General features: G+C 42.4%; 1 protein-coding gene across 2 annotated transcripts in view; it reads right to left on the reverse strand.

The window, feature by feature from the left end:
• Positions 1-4,822: 4,822 nt before the first annotated feature.
• Positions 4,823-21,147, reverse strand: part of ZNF639 (zinc finger protein 639) — a 38,258-nt gene continuing 21,933 nt past the window's right edge. For both annotated transcript variants that reach the window (XM_086944378.1, XM_086944377.1), the window contains exon 4: positions 4,823-9,047. In XM_086944378.1, the coding sequence (XP_086800504.1) occupies positions 7,921-9,047 (1,127 nt within the window). In that variant the 3' untranslated portion in view covers positions 4,823-7,920. The remainder of the gene's footprint in view (positions 9,048-21,147) is intronic.

Raw genomic sequence — 21,147 nt, forward strand, 5'->3', positions numbered from 1 at the left:
GTCACGAGACATTTTGAGTCCCATCACCAGAGTAACCCCGAGAGTCTGCAATATACTTGTATAGCAGAAGTCCACAAGAGAAAAAGAGGGGGGAACGGAGAAAGGGAACTCCGTAAGTTGGAGACATATTTTATCTGGATTTTAACTGTAAAGAACCGTATGGACTCAATGTAGATGAGGATTTACATACATGTCTGTCTTAAGTACTGTAAAAGAATATGACGAAGAGTTGAAACACAGATTTGCACCTGTAACCATGAATTTATTGTGTTTTTAACTAGGAATATGTTTTCTTTTAACAGGGGCACTATTTTTGATACATGAATTAAATGGACCAGTGACATTAAGACAGTTCTTGCACTTTAGAAATCATTATGCATTTGCACTTTGATAAAATTGTTCTTTTGCACTGAAAAGGGACGGAATATTGAAATGGGGAAGAGTGGAAATGTTTACTATAAGATGAATTTGGTTTACATAAGCACTTGGACTTCCAATAGAGTACTGTATTGGAAAAGAGTGAAATGTTTACAGTGAGAAAATTATCATAGTTTTTATGAGCATAAGCACTTTATTCATATATTATAATTTACCCAAGCATAAGCACTTTTTATTAGGGGTAATCCCTTACCACATGGAAATGAAGTTTCCATTATGTGTAAATCATATGAATTGTCTGCTCTGTCCCGTACTGAATTTTCAGTTCTCCTTTTCTCTTTTGGAAATGCATTATGTGTAAAAACAAAGTCGCATTTGCGCTTTGCACTTTTACATGGACCAATGAATACTGGAAAGGGCACTTGCCAAAAACATTGAAGGAATGCTTCCAATCGCGAATTCTTTTTAAATAAGCACTAACATTTTAATTGTAGAATGGTAATTTGTGTTGAATTTTGAAAATGTATTTTGAGGAATTAAAATTCCCAATTAATGTACATGGTCAAAATGAAAAAAATATAAGAAATAAAAAATATGTATTTTTCCTCAAGAATGCACAAATAAGAATTACTGCAATGAAGTGGGAAGCTTGGTGATTACTGTGAAGTAACACGTTAAAACGTTAAAATATGGCCGCCACGTTCCAGACAATTGTGGTTTAATGGTTAACACGGTGTCCATTTTCTGTGCTTACTATCACTGAGTAGTGTATTTTAATGCAAAAAAAATGGTGGAAAAACATCGTGAACAAGGGAGCTTGATTCCAAAAACGCGTCTATGTAGTTTGTCTTTTTTAAATAAAAGGACTTTTTCAACCCTACCGTGGAGAGCCAGATGATTGTCAACGTGTATGGGATAATCCTAATAATATATATATATATATATATATATATATATATATATATATATATATATATATCCTCTCCACACGCTACTTCCAATCACCCAGGATCGGCGAAGCACAACAAGAGACGGACCACAAGATCGGACTTCGGGTTAAGTTTTAATGTGCAGGTGAGGCAACAACAGCACGACGCGTTTCGGGCCCGTGGGCCCTTGGTCACATGTGGAATATAATATATATGTATCTTTATTCTCCAGTTGGAGCGATAATCATATCCTGATTCTGCTAAGATGATAACGTTTGTCACATGTGGAATTCACTGCATCAGTTTTTTCAGGGAACACAAACTTGGATGTGAACTTGATAGTTTGGAGGGGGGGGGGAATCAAGGAGGAGTCTATCCTGGTGCATGGGGGACTCTGGAAGTCTGATCATTAGTTCTTCTTTACACACACAAAGCGGACATGCATTAGCATAGCCCATTGGTCTCTGCAACAGGAGTACTTAATTACAGAGAAGGCGAAAGGGACGTTGTGGCAGGGCAATCACCCAATTAGCCTGCAAGCTGCAAAGAGGCGCTAGCAAATACCTTCCAATAATTAAAATATTTTGCATGCCGCAACTGAGTTTTTATTTGGGACCACTATTAAATGTTGAACCTTGAAAACATTTTTAGTTGGAAGTGTAAACAAGAAGCAGGAATAAAGCACCCATGGGAGGGAGGGAGCAGGGAGGTGGGAAAAGAACTAACCACGGTGAAACCACTGGAAACCCAAGCACCCTTCCCATTGGTGGGACAGAAAAGTTTTGAAACTGCTTTCCCCAACCACACTCAGATGTAGAGCTGACAAAACCACACCTGACATGCTTCGAACGCCAGTAAAGGAGGGACGGAAAACAGACAGAAACAAAGCACATACACACAACACAAACACCAACAGGCAGAACTCAGAATCTGGGGAGGAGTGTAGAATGGAAACCTGGTTGAAGAAAGATGTACGCATTTTTGTTATACCATCCCTTCGTATCCCCCGACCACCCTCACCTCAAAGTCCACAGATATTCATACACAGTTTGAGATTTCACCTAAACAGTATCTTTTGAAACGCTGTTGGTTATCATTTTTTGTGACTCACCTTAGCTGTTGTGGAAAACTTCCCCTTTCTCTCCTACGCACACCAACATAAACTTGGCTTTGAATAGGTCATGTTGTACTGTGTTCGACTGCTAGTCTGTGAGAGCAAAGTGCTGTTGGTAGTAAAAAACAACTACTCTGTGAGGGGTTTGAGTAGTGAAGTAATGTGCGAGTGCTAGGGTGATTACCTCACTCCATGTCATTACAGAGCTTTTTTTTATAGTACTGGAGTTCAGCAGCAAAAAACTGTCAGCGGTGTTCGTTTTATTAGGTTAAGTGGTGCAAGTCAAGATCATAACACCAAGAATGAAGTAGGCTAGAACACAAAAGAAGGAGGCAGGAAACTGTGTCCCTATTGACATGAAGTGAGGTGGTCAGCCCAGTAGGTGCTACTAGTTGATGGTTGCGAGTGCTGTCCGAACTAAACCTCCCAGAACACACCTTTTTACAATTGAAATGCAATGAAGAAACAACTACGCTCTTATTCTGGTTGATCAGCATGTATTTTTTTTAAAGCATTCCATGGATGAAAGTGTCGCAGCCATCTTCAGAGTAGCAAATAGGCACTAGACGTGTACTTTGGCAGCGCTCCCTTTCTTTCAATGGGAAGTACAAACATATGATTGTGGTTTTAATTGAGTCTATCAGTTTCACACTCTAAAGATTCCAGTCTTTTAAAGACAAAGTTGACCATCTGATAACTCACCTCTACAAATTGCTCATAAGAAGAAAGCACCAGGTTCATTGAGGTCTGATGCAATCATGTATAGTATGAACAATTTATTATTGAGGTTGATTAGGTTGTTAATTCAACAGCTTAGAAGTGCCATGAAATATAAAATGGAGGTGAAAATGCTCACCTCTATAGGATGTCAGCATCATGTATTTGCACGCTTTTTTTTTTAACCCATACAGACAGAAGAGGTCACTTGTGACATAAACGTATTTAGCTACTCTTTTGGCAATTTTAAGTGGCAGAGTATAGTTTGTTCTCTATTTTTTAAGATGGCAAGCTGGATTATAAAACATGATGGAAACAAAAAGTTAACCAACAGATATTTTTTTCACAGCAAGTTATTTATTTCGGATTTTTTAATGAACTGATGTGTGCAAAGACTGGAAAAGACTGATTTGCAGAACAAGATGAGCCTTACATTTGCTTGCAGTGCTTTTGTTTTAAACACGGAAATAGTGAACCATGCCATATTGTTAACAAACAGGCAGTGCAGACCCATTTAGTGCTGTGAAGCTAAGCACGGACATGTGAAGCGAAGGACGGACATTTAATGCTGCTCGGTGGATAGGGGCGGGGTCAGCGTTGCTAAACACAAAACCTATGGGCCCAGAGACACGGCCCTCTGAGGTCAGACCACCTCCAAGGATTTGGATATGGGGCGTCCTGCTGTTCTGCCTCCCACTAGAGTGCCTCAGATACCCACCACACAGCCTGGTAGCAGGGCGGGGCTTTCATCTTGTCAAGATTGCAGCGTCCTCACTGTTTAATAAAGTTGATACTATGCTGGCAAATTTCTCTGCCTCTTAGCAACAAATCCAGTAACAGCAGCGCTCCTGAGGAGGGCTTGTAAACCAAGAAAATAAAAGGGAATTGATACAGTGCTAAGAGAAAATAAAAAGCGGGACAGGTATAAGAAGAAAAAAACGGATCTCTGAGCGAAAGACGACACCTGTGTCTGGAGAAGAACTCTTAAAGCAAGAAAAAAGTCCCTGCTCTCGGGGAGGGATAAACACAGGAAAAGGCGTGAGCAATGCATGCCATGGACAAATGGGGAGAAAGAACAGGAGAGAGACGATGGAGTAAGCGAATGGGAAACTGAAGACCACCAAGTAGATACAGTATTTCCTTTCGAGACAGCACATGCGCTGTCTACAGCGAAGACCTAAAAAGGCTAACAAAATAACATAGCAGTACCCCAAACCCAACACTAGATGGCACAAGAGCACTGAGCGCATGATCTCCACTACATGCTGTAAACCAAAGGTTTACTTTTCCTACCCACTCTTCATTCTTATATTTGTTCTGTTAGAATAACAGGCTTCCTCCTCAAACCTCAGATGTTGTTACACTAGTGGCAATGAATGGAATTTCACTGAGAGCTAGCTTTCATGGCCCAAGTACTAGCAAAATGGTATTGCCTTCATCATCATTTCTTGAAGTTTGTGCTTTACAATTATATATACTACTCAATACACATTAGCTTATCAATGGTACTGAGAACCAATAACTTTTCCCTTGAATCTACTTCGTCTCCCTCCTGATGTCTGCAAATATGAGAGACCGTGACTGACGCATGGGACAGATTACAGTCAGGACTAGGAGTGGTTAGCCATTTTTTTGTGCACTTAGTACAATCTAGCAAAAAATAAATAATAGTGTATACACAATGTTGTTTTAGGAGCACAGAAACCATGAATTTAATATTAAATACTTTCTACTTGCTTTTCATAAGAATTGTTTTACATTTGAATGCACCGTAGATAAATTATGTAGTTTCTCTGTACTGAAGTAGATTTCACTTCTGTAAGACACAAAGATATTTCTTTTCCAAAAATGTCTAATACATATAAAACAGCTATTTTAAACTACTGCAACAAAGAAGTTAATTTGCTGATAAAATCCAAAGCCTGGGACTTTAATAGAGCACATGCAGTACATCAATTAAATAACACATTTCACAATATAAATTGAAAGCACATCTAACGTCAGCTTTACACTTTGAGAATGAACCTCTGTACATCGCAACATTTTTACAATGCAAGATAAGTATATTTGTTATATAGTGTCCACACACAAAGTAAAATGTCAGTTTTACATTTGGTAATGCATTATACTATCTTCAGTCAATGCTATTGATCTGTACATAAAGAATGCCTTCTGGACACTTAGCATTTGATTTGGCTGTGATGTGAATTGTGCCTCTAATTGATCATTATAAAATGGGGGAGGGGGGGCGGGACAAGACACTAGTCTTGAAAATGGGGCTAAGCAAGGATGGCTTGAAATATGAAAAAGAATGACAAAATTAAAATAACGTGTGTTCATATGTCCTGCAAACACAGTACAACTGATTGAGTCTTCCCTTTTCTATTTAAGATTTTCAAAGTCAGTTGTTGGAACATTTTTGTGTAGAATGTTTTTTCATTTGAAATCTGTGTGTGTATTTAACCCGTTAAACGCGGCAGTAATTCCGCTGCGGGCGTTTCCTTGCGCGGGCGGGTCCACGTCATCCGTTGGACGTGCACAGCACTACGAAGGCAGTGCTATAGACGGCCAACGGCAGCACGCAACTGGTTAAAACCACTACTACCTTCAGTGTTCACCTATTGTCAGGCTGTGACAAAACTTGTAGTGAATGCAGAATCTGGAGTTGGTTAAATGGAGAGAAATAAAGTGGAACCTGATGCCGCTTGTGTACCAAAGTGTCTCCTTTCGTAAAGTTCTAAACTACAACAGAAACGTGACATATCAGCAAGACATTGTAGGTACAAAAAAAAATTATCAAAATTAGATATGAAATGAAGTTGTCCCCGATTTAAGACACAAACAGGAGAAGAGCACAGTGCCTATACCTGGCAAATACATTTACACAAGAAATGTTTAAGCTCTTAAAAAAAAACATTGGAAAAAAATAATCTCGAATTTTGGAGTCACACTATGGAGAGGCAAGGTCATTTTACAATCTAGTTTCCAACATCAGAATAGAATTAGCATAGTAGAGACTGAAGCAGCAGACTGTAAGAAGTGACAAATGCCAGTCCTGAAAGATGTTGGTTCATCATGCTTTAAGTTGTCAAAAACATGGAGAGAACAACATGCTCCACAAAGTGATAGAGTTGAACAGTAAGCACAATAGTCTTATTTGATCTCTTCTGTTCAACAGGGAAACCAATGTTATGCTGCCATTGGCCAGATGTATCTTACATGTGAAATTCCTCTGAAGGAAATTTGATCTTGATAGCACTTTGGGGATTAAAAAAAGGCACAAGCCTTCCATGGAGCACTGCCCAAAACACACACAATGCCCTTTAATGTTACCTCTTGTCAAGCTGAAGATTTTCCCCATTACATAAGCAAAAAAGACCTGTCACTATAACAAAAAATAAGTTGAAATCAGGATTCTGGTCTACATTGTCCATGACTAAATGAAACCTGAAACACTGATCAAAAGTGCACGCCAACCTAGTAATATTTCTAATGTTCAGTAGCAACAAAAGTGACATTTGTGACGGATAGTCTTATTTTTGGAGGCTACTAATAATGCAAAGTTTAGGGGATAATGTACTGTGTCTTGTTGCTCAAGTCTATATTATTAACCCCTTCGACGGAACCATTTAGTCATCAGTCACAGTTGAGCTGTGCTGATGACAGAATGGTTCCGTCACGACCACACCCAGTTATGGAATGTCCAGCACCGGGGGGAAATCGGGGCAGCACGCAAGGTGTTAAAGAATTCCGATATACTTTTCATTCACAAATATTCATATTCTATTAAGAATTCACCATTGCCCAAAGACTTTAACACTCTAGGAATATGTTGCTAATATAGGGCATTTACTTTCAACTGTCAGCCTTTTTATAATCTTTTACCTTCTAGAAAGACCCACATTAAAAGATAATTCTGCCCAGGATAGTGCTAATGATTTTGTTCACAGGAGTGTGAAGCTTATTTACTGTCTATTTTAATCAGTTTTTTAATAAGACCCTATCCAATCATTGAATGGAAATGTTTTACTCGCACAGCTCATTTTACCAACCCATGCAGTCTTGCTGAACGAAAAAACAATCTCTAATTTTCATCCGTTTTAGAAGTTTGCTTGTCCACATTAGATGCTTTTTCATTATGGCAACTATGGAGAAATGATGACGGACATCTATTAATTGATAAGGTAAGCCACACACAGAATCTGGGCCTTGGATGCTAACTGCACAAGTTTGCTACCCTGCTACGAGTTAAGAGCTAGCAATTAAGCACTGGAAAATCTTTTTTCTTGATACTGAAATGGACTAAATAGTACACATGGCAGCTTAGTGGATGCACCACACACAAAGCTTTCATAATTCTTCCAACTTCCTCATCTGAGCTTTTCTTCAAGACAGTATTATTAACTACACATTCAAAATATACTCAAGCAAAATGGTCTGAGCAGAAACCTTGAATAACTGATGATTTTTTCAAATCATTAGTCGTTAAAAATAAAATCTTGCCTACCATAACACCTGTTGGCAGACAACTTTTCTACGACAAGTACCAAAGTTAGCCATTTTTAGATGCATTATTAAAGCAGGCACGTTACTGAGAATTTATTCTTTAACAATATATGCACAAAATGCAAGAGGAGTCATAAGTTATGGATATTGTAGCTTGCCATGCGATTTCAGACAGTACAGCATGGCAAGGAAAGTTTTGTTTTTAGTTGGAAGCTTAATGCCAACACATGCCACTTTGAGGAGGGAAATATATATCAGTATATACTTAAAACTCTTTCAGGGCTTCTCATGAGTCTGAAGGTGGCTTTTCAGTTCATCATCCGAGTTAAATCTCAATAAGCATTCGTTACATTTGTGAGGTAAATTTGCGGCATGCCTGAAATCTAAGTGAGTTTTCAGATCTTCGATCTGTCCAGTAGAGTACTCGCAGTACTGGCATAAAAAGACCCCTTCAGATAGATGAAGGTTCAAATGCTTTGTGTACTCCAGCATACCCGAGAAACCTTTACCACAATCATCGCAAACATGGGGAAAAAAACGTGTATGCTCAATGGCAACATGTCTGTTAACATTAGCATGAAGTCTGCTTCTAAAGCCACACACTTGGCAGACAAAAAAGTTATTGGATTTATCAAAGGTAATCTTATTCAAGAGGCTAAACTGTCCATTCTCTGAATTATTGTAGGTATCGCTTAGCTCTATTAATTTACAAGCATGCTCGTTAACCACGTGGCTGTGCAAGTCTTCTGGGTCATTGGTTTCATGCTCACAAAACTGACACAAGTACTGTTCATCGCAGCTGTGCTCCTGGAAATGTAGATACAACTCACTGCTTGTGCAGAATTGTAGATCACACTGCTCACACCAGTAAAGAAAGTCATTGAAATGAACGTCTGCCACATGTTGACTCAGATTCTCAAAGACTGAAGTCTTGAATTCACAATATTTGCAGCTGTATGGATCTTCCTCATGTACTTTTGTGTGTTCAAGGAGTAAATCATCAGTGGAAAAGCTCTGTTTGCACACTTTGCAAACATTGGACTCTTCACACTTGTGCTTCAGGATCATGTGCTGCTTTAAGTCAGAAAAGTACTTGCTGTTAAACTCGCACTGTTCACATTTGAACATGCCAAAGTTGTTGGCCCTCAACAGAGGCCATTTTTGTGGTAGAGTAATGTTGGAGGTCTGACTTTTCTCAACAATATTGTCACAGCTGCTATTTGGAGAGGTTTGGTCATCATCATCTTCTACCAAGTCTTCCTCATCATCTTCTTGAATGGGAGATGCAACTTCTTCATCTTCTCCAATCGTAACTTCAGCTGGCATCATCTCTGGACTAAGTGGATTGTCGAAAGTAACAGAGTCGCACAGCTCTTCACAGGGTCCATTACTGCATGGTTCATCTAAACAAATTAAAAATAAAAGGTTTAAAGAACAAATAGGGATTGATCCTTTGTCCTTCTCAGAAACAAATGTATTTTGCTGTAGGACACTGATCCCCAGTAAAGTACAACATTAAATGTTTTTTTAAAGCTTTCCACAATATATTTTGGTATTATACATTCACTTGTAAAACCACAAAAGTGTGAAAAGCGCTACTAGCGCAAGTCAAGATATGCAGTGAAACAGGTATCAGATATCCAGTTATCTATCAAAACCTTTTATTACACTTTAATTTAACATTCACTATCAAGTACCAGAAGTTTTTCAAAATCTCGTGAGTACATAGCTACCATTTAACAAAATGTAATAAACATGCTGATGCAATAAAAATCTCTCTCTATATATATATATATATATATATATATATATACACACACACACACATATACATATACACACACACACACACACACAGAGTTCATTGGGATGGCAAGAAGAGTAATTTAAAGAGACATCAACTTGAGAACTTCGAATTAATTGCAATGATGCATGTAAAATGCTGGCAATGGTAGATCTTGTAGTATATAGTTTAGAATCAGCTAGGAGTACACAAGATAGTCAGATTAAGCCAGGAAAATGCTGACTGTGTAGAGGGGTATCGTATGTATACGGAGATAGTTAAATCTTTGCCAATTAATTAGTCAATCAGGTTTAAGGGAATATTAACAGCATATTTTGAAAGGCAGGCTAGGTAGTAGGCTGGGGCCTCCACGCTGAATCTGCTGGAGCAACACTGACTTAGCTATCAACAATGGTGTAGGAAACTGTGTTTTTATTACACTAACACCCCCCAATACACACTTTTAGACTGTACTTAATGAAACTTTGACTGAAGTGTACTGTGTTCCTGCTAACCAGACCCCCAGTATCATTGTTCTTTCCCAGAACTGTACAACTGTTACCCCAACTGGCAATGGATTCAGCACTAAGTCCCTAGCACATGGTACACCTGGTACCTAGGGCCTGAGGTATTAAAGAGGGTCCCCCAAGGGATGCAGCACAAATTGTGCCAACTTAAGGGACCCCTCACCAAACGCATTCAAGGCTTTTATCACAGGCTGCGTATGTCCCCTAACACTGCTTGTAGTACTCGAAAGTCACCACTACAGAAGGCTTTACAGCCCTTAGGCACGGTGCGTGGTATTATATTTGAGGGCATACCTGCATGAGGAGATATGGCCCTTTACTGGTCAGTTCCATTACTGCCAGTACAATGGACAGGGAAGCCATTTTAGAACATGTGCTGGACACAAATGAAAACTAGTTCTCCATCTACGTGATGGCTTCACTGAAAATAGGGATATTTGGTATCAAACATCTCGTATTGATAAACCCACACTGATTCCAGTGTTGGATGTACCAAAACATGAACACAGAGAGCACCTTAGAGGCAGACCCAGAACACCTACCAGCCTCTGGTGTGCTCCCTGACTGGTTTTTGCCAGCCTGCCACCTGAGAAACTGTTCGGACCTCCTAGGATGAGAGCCTTTTGCTCTCAGGAGACCCAGGACAGCAGCCTGTCGGGTCAAAGGGTATCACACCCCTCCCACATGATGACCTGCTGATTATCCTTCCTAGGCCAGCAAGCTTCAAATAGCTGCAGCCTTTGAAATGCGAACCATGCTGCCCTCACAGAAGAGGACGCCAACCCCCTTAGTCAAGAGTCCTTTGGCACTTGAACAAGGGGGAAATTAGCTAGTTGGGACAGCGTGCCCCCCGGACTAGTACCACCCCTAAGGTGGGCTAAAATGAGGTGTACATGACTTTTTAGAATAAACCATCTTTGTGATGGCATACTTAGGAATTCTGGGACAGGGTAATGCCCACTTCCCACAAAAGTGGTCATATAGGGGGCAGAGTGACACCAAGGGTCAGTAACCAATTGGCTACTACCCTGCACTCACCTAAATTTAGTATTAACGGGAGCCCCTGGCACCAGGACAACAGATCCGGATGACCTGAAGAAAAGAGACGAGAAAAAGTCGCACAGCACGAACAGAAGACCCAGCAACTGAATTGGCACAAACCCTGCCAGCCTGCCGACTTCCCCTATCGTACCAAGTCGACTTTTCCTGCAGTTGCTGAGTCCCCAACACCCGGGAGACCTGCCAGCCTTCATCCAGGAAGGAAGTCCATCGATTTTTTTCTATCCCCTGAATTTGAGAGCACAAAGATGATGAAACAGAATCGGATTTAGGCTTAATTCTTTAATTTCAGCAAGAATAGTTTGTAGTAGTTATTCAGTACACTATTCGGTTACGTGCTCTGAAGAACTGCTCTCCATCCAGACTGTTGAATTGCACATTCTGCTGCTCCTTTAGTGACTGTTTAAGTGAGTCTGCTGTGGTGGTATGGCTTCCTGGCTATTGGTCGCTATTTTTCTCCATGAGACAAACCGAAACAATCCTTTTTTAGAGGACTCCAGACATATCTAGTCAAAAGACACTGAGAGAACACCTCTGTCCCTGTGTTAGTTTTTTTTATTTAGCTGGTAAGCTCTAGAGGTAAAAACCGAATCGGTCATATTTTAAGTTTCACTATGCCCGTCTGACAGGTCTCAGATTACCCTGTCTTTGCCCTTTTGGGACATGCAAACGGAGCTTCATTCAGTGCTAGCATTCAAAGCTGTACAATTTTGCGCGTCCTTCGTCCTCCCCCTGTGTACTCAAATACTTAGTTAGCAATATCAGTTGTGATGCTTTTGATTTGTGAAACTATTAGAGGAAACAATAGGGTCCAGATCGCTGCAAGGGGACAAGTGTTTATCTGCCATCATCTTTAAGCTTTCCCCAGCTCCGTCCTACCTGAAACCTTCCAAAGCAGCTTTCCAGCTCCGTGAGTGCACACTATGGCATTCCTAAATGGCCTTGAGGCTGGAGAGGATCCACAGAGCACTCTGTTCAACGCTGAAGTGTGGGGCTGAACTCTCCTTATTTTAGATTCTCAGCACTGCTCCATTGCCCCTCTGCCATGTCTCCTCCGGTGCCAGCCTCTTTGCTCGGATCCTGCCAGATTTGAGCTATGAGGGGTCTGAAGAACGTAAACATCTAGATGAGGCAAGCTTTTCTTGGGAGGTTCACTTTCTGGCATCCACATGGCTAAGCAGAGCAACACCACGTTGCTGGTGGTGAGGTCTCATCCGAGGAATGAGTTAAAGGCTGCATACATGTGCCCCTCCAGCACAGCGCCTCTGGTTTATGTCCAGCAACCTGGAAATATAAGTCACCAAATGTTTGCACTTCAGCACTAGTCCATTTCACAAGCCGTTTAAGCGTAAAATGTCCATGGGTGCTACTTAGACTGATCTGTCGGAGTGAGGGGTCATAAAGGGAGTTTGTGAGCTAGAGGCTTGTATCTCCAATGAACAAGTCACCCCAAGATAGTAGGGAGTCCCGTTCCCTAAAGAAGGGTCTAGGGACCCGCTATGGTATGGGCAGGGAGGGGGGTGGGGGGGGGGGGGGGGGGGCAGGAGGGGGTTGAGCATAACTATTTTGGGAAGTAAGATTTTACCCATGACCGAGGTAGGCACTGTGTTCCAGACTGCTACACAACCCTTACAGGACTGAAGTGCTGTTCCCAAATTCCCATCGATCAAATTGTGTTATGAGGGATACATTTATATAACAGATATGGACTTGGTTTCCATGCTATACCCTTATCTAACATGCTACGGTGAGTCATCAGCATTGGGCGGTGCAAGTTGGAAGGTACATGTTTTTCCAAATAGATTTGAGCCAAGAATACGAACTGAATTTGTTAAGACTATTGGTTATTTGTGGTAAGTCTGTGCCACGGTTTTTGGTGAGCAGCAGATCAGCAGCATAGAAGGAGATATCATTTTTCACCGTCTACCTGTGTGATTCATATCACTGTAGCCATTTTGAGAGATGTGTGGATGTCAGTCTGTTGGGATTATCCAATATTCATATAATTGGAGTGATGCTCTAAAATGGAGTGATAATATTGTTTTGAATATTTAATAATTCTTCACGTTAATTTCTGGTCTGCATGACAGCTGTGCTCCTTTGTTCAGGATAATGAACGATGCTAGCAGGCAACGAGTTACACCCACCTCTGTACGAGTGCGTGTTCGGTATTCAATGTGCTTAAGGCATCTTATAATCTACAATAATGTGGCATATCTTTCTTTGTCCTCCAATAGTCTGTTGATGTTTGTGGACATTTGCATCAAGTCTAGTTCTAGGTTGTGAAGTATGGAATCCAAAGTGTTTAATTCAGGTTCCATAGTTCTTCTGACTCCCACCACTGCTCTGATACAATGACCTATAACTATATTGAAAGCTCCCCATTTTCCTAGCGCACTAGAAGCTCTGCTTTTGTTTTGAGAAAAAGTAGTTTTGAGTTAAGTGCCTAGATCCTCTCTGAATGCTCCATCTTTTCGCATAGAAAATTACAAGCACCAAGTTGGTATAAAATTGTATTGAAGGTTCCAACACATGATTGTTAATATGGGGTTATGACCAGAAATAGTTCTACCTAGGTATTCGGAGTGTGAGATCTAGGTCTGAATTGAGGTGGGTCACAGCAACTTATCTAGTCCGACATGTCCAGGTGGTCAGGTGCAGGAGCCTCCAGGCATCTATTAGACTCCAGTTTTGGAATCACTATTAAGGTCTGCGATGACTTTGTGCTGTTATCCCGGTCAATGATACATCCAGAAGAAATAGTCACAATCAACACAAATTATTAGTGGCACGTCTGGCAATTGCACTAGGCACAATATGTTTGACGAATTTTGGCTGGTCTGTACTTGAAACCCCTGTTTGCATTTTGGAGTACTATAAACACACGGGTGGTGCAGATAGAGTTGATCATGGGTTGGAACCTTACACTGCTATTCGGAAGGCTATCCATATATTCCAATTAGCAACCTTCAATGCTTTTGTTGTATTCAAGGATTGTTCTGCACAGTCAAATAGGACATTTGTTCAGTTTCAGCAGTCTGGTAGACAGCCTTGTTGTAATGGAACAGGCAGGTGTTCCTAGAATTGGAGTGGTGGAGGATAGGGCTAGATTGAAAGATCGCCACTTTCCTGAATACAATCCTTCCATTGCCAAAAATTTCCTGGATACATTCCTTCCATTGCCAAAAAAAGACCTTCCCAATAGTAGATGTCGAGTCTGTAACCCAAGAGGTGTGCGGAAGGAGAATAATATATACTTCTGAGAGTGTCCTTTTAAATGTGGGCTGTTCATGCCCACGTTTTAAATTGTACCACATGCAACTGAGTTATTGGGAGCAAACGTAAGCGTACAAAAGAAAACATGAATGGTCTGCTTCATTTGATATTTTTTGTTCAGATGTCACGGTTGACAGTGTGATGCATTTAGTTAAAGCGGTTTTGTTTGTAATTATAGTTTTGTATCTAGTGCAAATTGGTTTGGGTTTTCTTTTTTGGTAAAAACAATTCTTGATGCAGTGTGCGTGAGATGGCCCTTGGTTGGCAGTGTGCGTGAGCTGGCGCTTGGAAGGCAGTGTGCAAGTAGTGACTTGCTGCTGGTCATTACACACACTGCTAGCCAAACGGTTGTCCACACACTCAGTCAGCCGGTGCGATTGCTGTGTCAGTAATGTGGGCATATGAAAATGATTGGCCTTTGAATGGCACCGTCTGTTGATGCGAGTGTTGTAATGGGCTGGGCCCGCAGCTGGGGGTGTGAATGGCCTTGTGTGTGTCACGTATGAAAGGTGTGTGAATGGCCTGTAAAGCGACTGGTGTCTTGTAGCAGCTTTACAGCTCACGAGTTGCAAGGCATTGGTTCAGGTTTTTGACCTTTCAATTATTAACAAAGCATTTCATTTTTGTGAAACTGGGATATTTACCAGCAGGCTATTTACAAAATGCTTTAACCATTTAATGCCAGAGATTTTTTTTTTATTCATCACTGATGCCTTTGATGAGTCTGCAGACACGCTGCGGTGGGGACTGAGATTGTGCATTAACAGCAGATGTGGCATTACAGCCAGAGCTGAAGTCTTTGGAACTGGGGAACCACGTTCCAGTCTCTGCGTCGGATCAACAGCCAGTGACTCTTAGAAAACAACTTAATCTTTAAGTCCCCCCAAAAAAATGTGAATGTAAATCCGTGGAACGTACCTGGTGCTCACTTAGTGAGTGAGTTTAGCTTGAGCTATATAAAACCGAAAAAATAACCAGTGGAAGAAAACATGGAACAAAACTTGAGCAGAGGTTTGACAAGGGTTGGAGGATAAACAAGCATTTGTAATGCAATAGGTCTCACATTACTGAAAGTTTGAGCTATTGCTGTTGCAAACAATAAAGCAACGCCAATAGCTAAAAATTTCAGTAATGTGAGACCTATTGCATTTTTAATGCTTATTGTTTACTCTTCTTGGGGAATGTCCACCTGGTGGACTCCACCCAATGTTGCACTTTTGCATCTCCTAGAAGACCATTTGCAGGCGTGACTCCAGCTTCGGCAGCATCCTCCCTCCGCCCTGCTGACTCGCACCCTCCTCAAAGGGACCCCTTGAAACAAGAGCGTATTTGTGAATCTCCCCCGGAACTGCGCGCCAGGGCCCATCTCCTCTCTAATGAAAACCTTTAATCATATTCAAATAGGTTACTATTCAGCGGGGAAATAGAAATATGGATTTGATAGCAATACTTTTCAATCGCTGGCTAAGCTCACTGCTTAATTGTCCTGACCCAGGGCTCACACATTTCATTGTTCGATGGGTGCTTAAGTCCCACTCTCATTTAGTGTTGGTGACATTACTAATACTCTCATAATTTGAAAGGGGATTGCATGATCGAACACAGTATTAAAAGACGAGTTTAAGCTATTGACAATGCAAATGACAATGCCTTATTTTTAAAACATCAATAAAGGCATTGTCATTTGCTATTCAATAGCTCAAACTCGAATAAATACGAGACCTATTGTTTTGAAAATGCTTGTTCTCTCTTTTGCTGAGGGTCAAACTATGTCCCTAGTGGTCATTGGATGGTGCTGTGCGATGCGTCGCCAAGAGGAAACACAGTGACTGCACACAGGCTTTACCAGCTGATATTTTTACGGCTGAAGGTGCAAACAGCATCAGTGGAAAAGAACAGCTGTATCACGGACCGACTGAGTGTGCTCGGCTTGCAGCACTTGCTTAGAACTAACACGCAATGCGCACACCTGGAGACAGAACTGCAGTCACAAGAATGCAGCAGTCTCTCGTGGGACTGCCATGCCCTGCAGCCTCCCTCTGTGGGGTGCAGCAGCCACGCAGCTCTTGTAAGGCCCACATAGGTAATGAGAGTAGATTCGACTAAATCCCTTCACTGTTTGCACTAGGGGCGGAAATAAAACATGCACTGCACAGGTGCCTGATGCCACCATCATAACAGTGAACATAAGCTGGGTCTATAGTAGAACCAGGGCAAAGGTTTATGGGGCAGAGTAGCCAGAGGGACAGTGATGCAAGGACAAAGACCAATAGTGAGGGCCCAGCAACTCACACACCAATAAGGCTTTACAAAAACCATGACAAAGCAATTCACACACTGACAAAACTAAAAAGCTGACCATCAGTTTCAGACCTACTTGCTTTGCCAATGATTGTTTATTTTTATTTCCCATAATCTTATTGAAACTCGTTACTCTGGTTTTCCATTATGAATATGTTTAGGAAATACAAGCATGCATCAACCAGTTACTAAATGATGCTGCAAAGAAATGGTACCTGGTATTTTACAGTAGTTTAGCGAAATGTTATTTTTCCTGCTTTAGTTTTTTAGTTAACATTTTATTTGGAAAGTAAAGAACCTTCAATCTTGCTTTTAACCTTCTGCAAATATTTGCATCTAATCAGAGAGCATTCTGCGAGCATTATACATAGCCCCATATTCCTAAACTTTGAAAACGTGCGTGTACACATTTTTATACTGGAACACCGGTTAGTAGTGCAGTCAGAGCGTACAACATTTACTTAAGTGCGCTCACCCAACAAAGGCTTTGCATTAATGAACCATAACTACAAGTTCGAACAGCATTAACAAATGGATACAAATATTACCTTAACTGCAGAAAATGCCCTTCCTTGATCCATAATGTGGTACTGCAAACTGGCAGCCAAAGGGTTTGTGCTGCAGGGGGTTGGGCCTACTTGTCCCAAGGACAAAATACACATAAAAACGTGTTTCAATATGTCCTGGGCGCCGGGCTATAGGAATTCCACACCCTGGGCCCCACTCTATCATAGCGATGGACCCCCAGCGTGGCATCTACAGGAGCTGCATTTACAGCACGGCATAGGATATTGCTTTGAGCATTATATGCAGAAGACATCCTTTTGTTCTTCCGTGAGACCGCTTTAAATCTTCCTCTCATTATGAGAGAGGTGGTGCGTTTTGGCGTCTTTTCTGGGTTAGTCATTAATTGGGAAAAATCTGAAATATTTCCTCTGACAGACACCACTGTACCATTCACACTGGAGTTCCCGCTGCGCTGGTGCGACTAGCCCCCAGGTATCTCGGAGTAATTATCCACTGCGCGGCCTTGGAGGTAGTGCGGCTCAACTATGTGCCGGTCATTGAGCGACTATCTGGACAAATAGATCGCTGGATCATGCTGCCCTTGTCGATAGCAGGGTGCATTGTGATCATTAAAATGGCCGTGCTGCCCAGGTTTATATACCTGTTTTTAAAACCTTAAGAGGGATGCGGACTCGAATGGTCTGGGCGAGGGGCAGGTGGGTCAGAAAACTCTTACTCAACCCTTCGAGAGTCGGTACCCGACTTCTACCTGTATTATTTAGTTGCGCAGTCATATCATGACTACTTCTGGTACCATTCTGACGCACGCTTGCAGTTCCTGAGACCCGAGCACACACTGGCCCGCCCTTACCCACTATCCTTCCAAACGAGCTGAAGAGAACGCCGACAGATATGTATGTATAGGCATTTATATAGCGCACTACTTACCCGTAGGGTCCCAAGGCGCTTCGACCGCTGTGAAACCCTTCCTGGCTTCCCTGAGAGATGGTCCCTTAATGGGTGTCTCCAGGGTGAGACCAGGCATCCCCGGCGGTCTGGTGGGGCCGTTAGTGAAGATGAGGCAAGCTAATGCCCAGAGTTGCCGAGTGTGATCGCAGAGTGGGCACTGAGGCGAGAGAATTATCGAGTCTGCTGACCCTGGTCCAGAAACCTGCCGCGCCGGGAATCGAACCCTGGTCCCGGGCCGTCCTCTGCTCTCGGGTCTGCCGCCTCTAACCAGTGAGCCACACTACTTCACATACCTTATAAACCACAGCATGAGCGTGGAAGCGCTTGCGCAGATATCTGGGGGCTGAGCAATTGTATTCCTCACATTTACTGATTCTCAATAATCCCTGGCTAGCGCCCAGGACTGAAATGCTGACGCAGACAACGCTCACCCGCTGTCAAATAGTCAACCAGGGCAGCATGTTCAGAGACGGTCAGCTACCTACACTGGCAGACTGGACAACAGACCGGGACGTTAACACGTTGGACCGCTTCCTTGTACATAGAAGTAGAGTGGCTTTGGTCGCTGCGCCCTGAGACAGAGGAGCCTACAGACCCCACCCCCCCAACCACTAACGATTACTACGGCGCCCGATGGCACGCATTTAGTTTCTCGATTGTATCGCCAGGCGCTGGTACTCCGACCAGTGATGGGTGGTGGAGCACGCCCTGTATGAGAGAGGGATCTAGTACAGCCTATGACAGAGAAGATGTGGGCCTACTGTTATGAACAGACACTGGTTTAGTGTCCAATAATTATAAACAAACTCCTGCACTTCAAATACCTACACAGAATCTATGTCACCCCTGTGTTGCTTGCAAAGATGGATCCTACAAAGACAGGCTGCTGTCTGAGATGTGAGATGGCGCGTGCAGACTTCCTTGCCAAATGAATGAACTGTCTTGCGATGCTGGCCTACTGGGAAGTGGTGTTTGGGCATCTTGAACAAATGGGTAAGGTTACACTCCCGCACACACGGCTGTTGGCCCTCCTGGGGTACGTACTCCCGCTAGGCCAGTGGGATAAGAAGCTTCACTGATATTGCGTTAGTGCTGGCAAAAAGGCAGGTGTTCCTGTCCTGGGGTGGAACAGTGGCGCTGCAAGCTGGGGCACGGCTCAGAGATATGTTGTACTGTACCAGTGATGTGTATGCGTCCCTACACCCGCCCAAAAAGTATTTGGCAGCCGCTCCGCTCCTATCTATTGCCCATCCAGAACTTACAGGCTGAACTGTATCAAATGATGTGATGATTGCTGGATTGCCTGACCGACCACACGGATCGGGAGGCCTAAAATATGTTTGTTACATGAGCCTGTATTGTTGTTCATAATCACTGCACACTGGATGCTGTGTGGCCAGAAGGTCTTTCCAACATTATTTGCCAAAAGGTGGTTCGAGAGAGTCACACAATGATAATGATGTAATTTTCTTTCTTTGTAAGATTTTTTGAAAATGTCAATAAAAACAAGTAAAAAAAAAAAAAAAGTAAGTGGTCTGGAGGGTGACATGTGCCGGCAGAAAAATAAGAGAAACTGGAATAAGCTGCATAATGCAATAATGAAAAAGTTTTGACCAAAAAGTATTTTTTCCAGTTGGGGGTTAGTTGGACTTGTAAACGTCATACATATTGAACAGTTCAATTAAATAGTTAGATTAAAGGATTATAACAGGTTTGGCTGGGTGTGGGTTTTGCTGGGTTTTACCAAAATCGTATACGATTGTATAACTGTTTAGTAATTGCAGTCAGACTATAAGCTGAAATTGTTTCGAATAAAGTAAGTGAGAACCTTAACAGTGGGCTCTGAATAGACCGGCCTATTGCAAGTGGTCTGTGGCAGCAGCTAGATATTTAGTGGTTTGGAGAGAAGTGAACACGAGCTACCCTCTAGCTCTAAGTTTACAAAAGGGGTCAAGTTTACAAAAGGGGTCAAGTCCATTTAGAATCAAAATTTAGATCAGATGAGAGTGAAATATGGAAGTAGATTCAATCCCAAAAATAAAAGCAGGTTTGGGTGGGTTGGGGGGGGGGCTGTAAGGAGGGCGTTTCAGTACTAAGGCTGCTCTACTTTAGCATCACAATGGAGCTAAAGATGCCACTCAGATGGAAGAGCAGGCACAGGGCAAAAGGACCTATTGACATCTCTTATCTCAAATAGAAAGAAAATAACAATGGGTTGTTATACGGCCCAAGTAATCACTAGTGGCTGAGATGAATTCAAGCATTCGATCCATCAACTTTTTGTACGTCGCCCTAAGTGAGACGAGTATGCAGACGTGGGTGCTGTGCACACTGTACAACTGGAACCAACCTACAGCTGGTTGACAAGTCCTAGAATGCGGTCCTAGGTGCTTGCATTCCAGTTCAGGGCAAACCTGACCTGGCCGTGACCGTGGAGAAGTGTCGCTCAGGGGTTAGAGGCGGCAGACCCGGAAGCTGAGATCGGTCCTGGACCAGGGTTCAATTCCCCGCCTCGGCGGGTCTTGGGCTCAAAAAATTCCATGGACTCGATAATTCTCTTTCCGGTGCCTACTTGACTCATGGGTTCACACTCTGCGACTCTGGGCAATAGCTTGCTTAATCTCCACTATGGCCCCTCGCGGCGGGATGCCTGGCTTTCACCTTGTGGACACCCTGCTGGGGTTATCTCACAGGGGAATACCAGGACGGGTTCCCAAGGCAAGCGCCTTGATGCCTTCGGGTGATACGTGCGCTATATAAATCGCAATACATTTACATAGTTCGGGCTGGACTGTTCCCACTGGAGCAGGGTCAAGACAGATTTGTACATGGCTGTGTCCAAACTGAAGTGGCATTGAGCGCAAAATAACGATGGACTGGGATGTGGCCAGAGTCATTATCAGATGGGGAACAGCCATTACAACGCGGTTTTTACCACGTGTTGCCATTACATCGCATGCATTACAACGCATGGTAAAAACCACGCATACTATTATATCGCATGCGTTTTTACAACGAATGCGACGTAATGTGTAATGGCGGCGGGTAGTGTAAAAGGAGTGTTGTAATGTAGGTGTTGTG

The sequence above is a fragment of the Lissotriton vulgaris genome, chromosome 11 (assembly GCF_964263255.1).
Source record: "Lissotriton vulgaris chromosome 11, aLisVul1.2, whole genome shotgun sequence".
NCBI lineage: Eukaryota > Metazoa > Chordata > Amphibia > Caudata > Salamandridae > Lissotriton > Lissotriton vulgaris.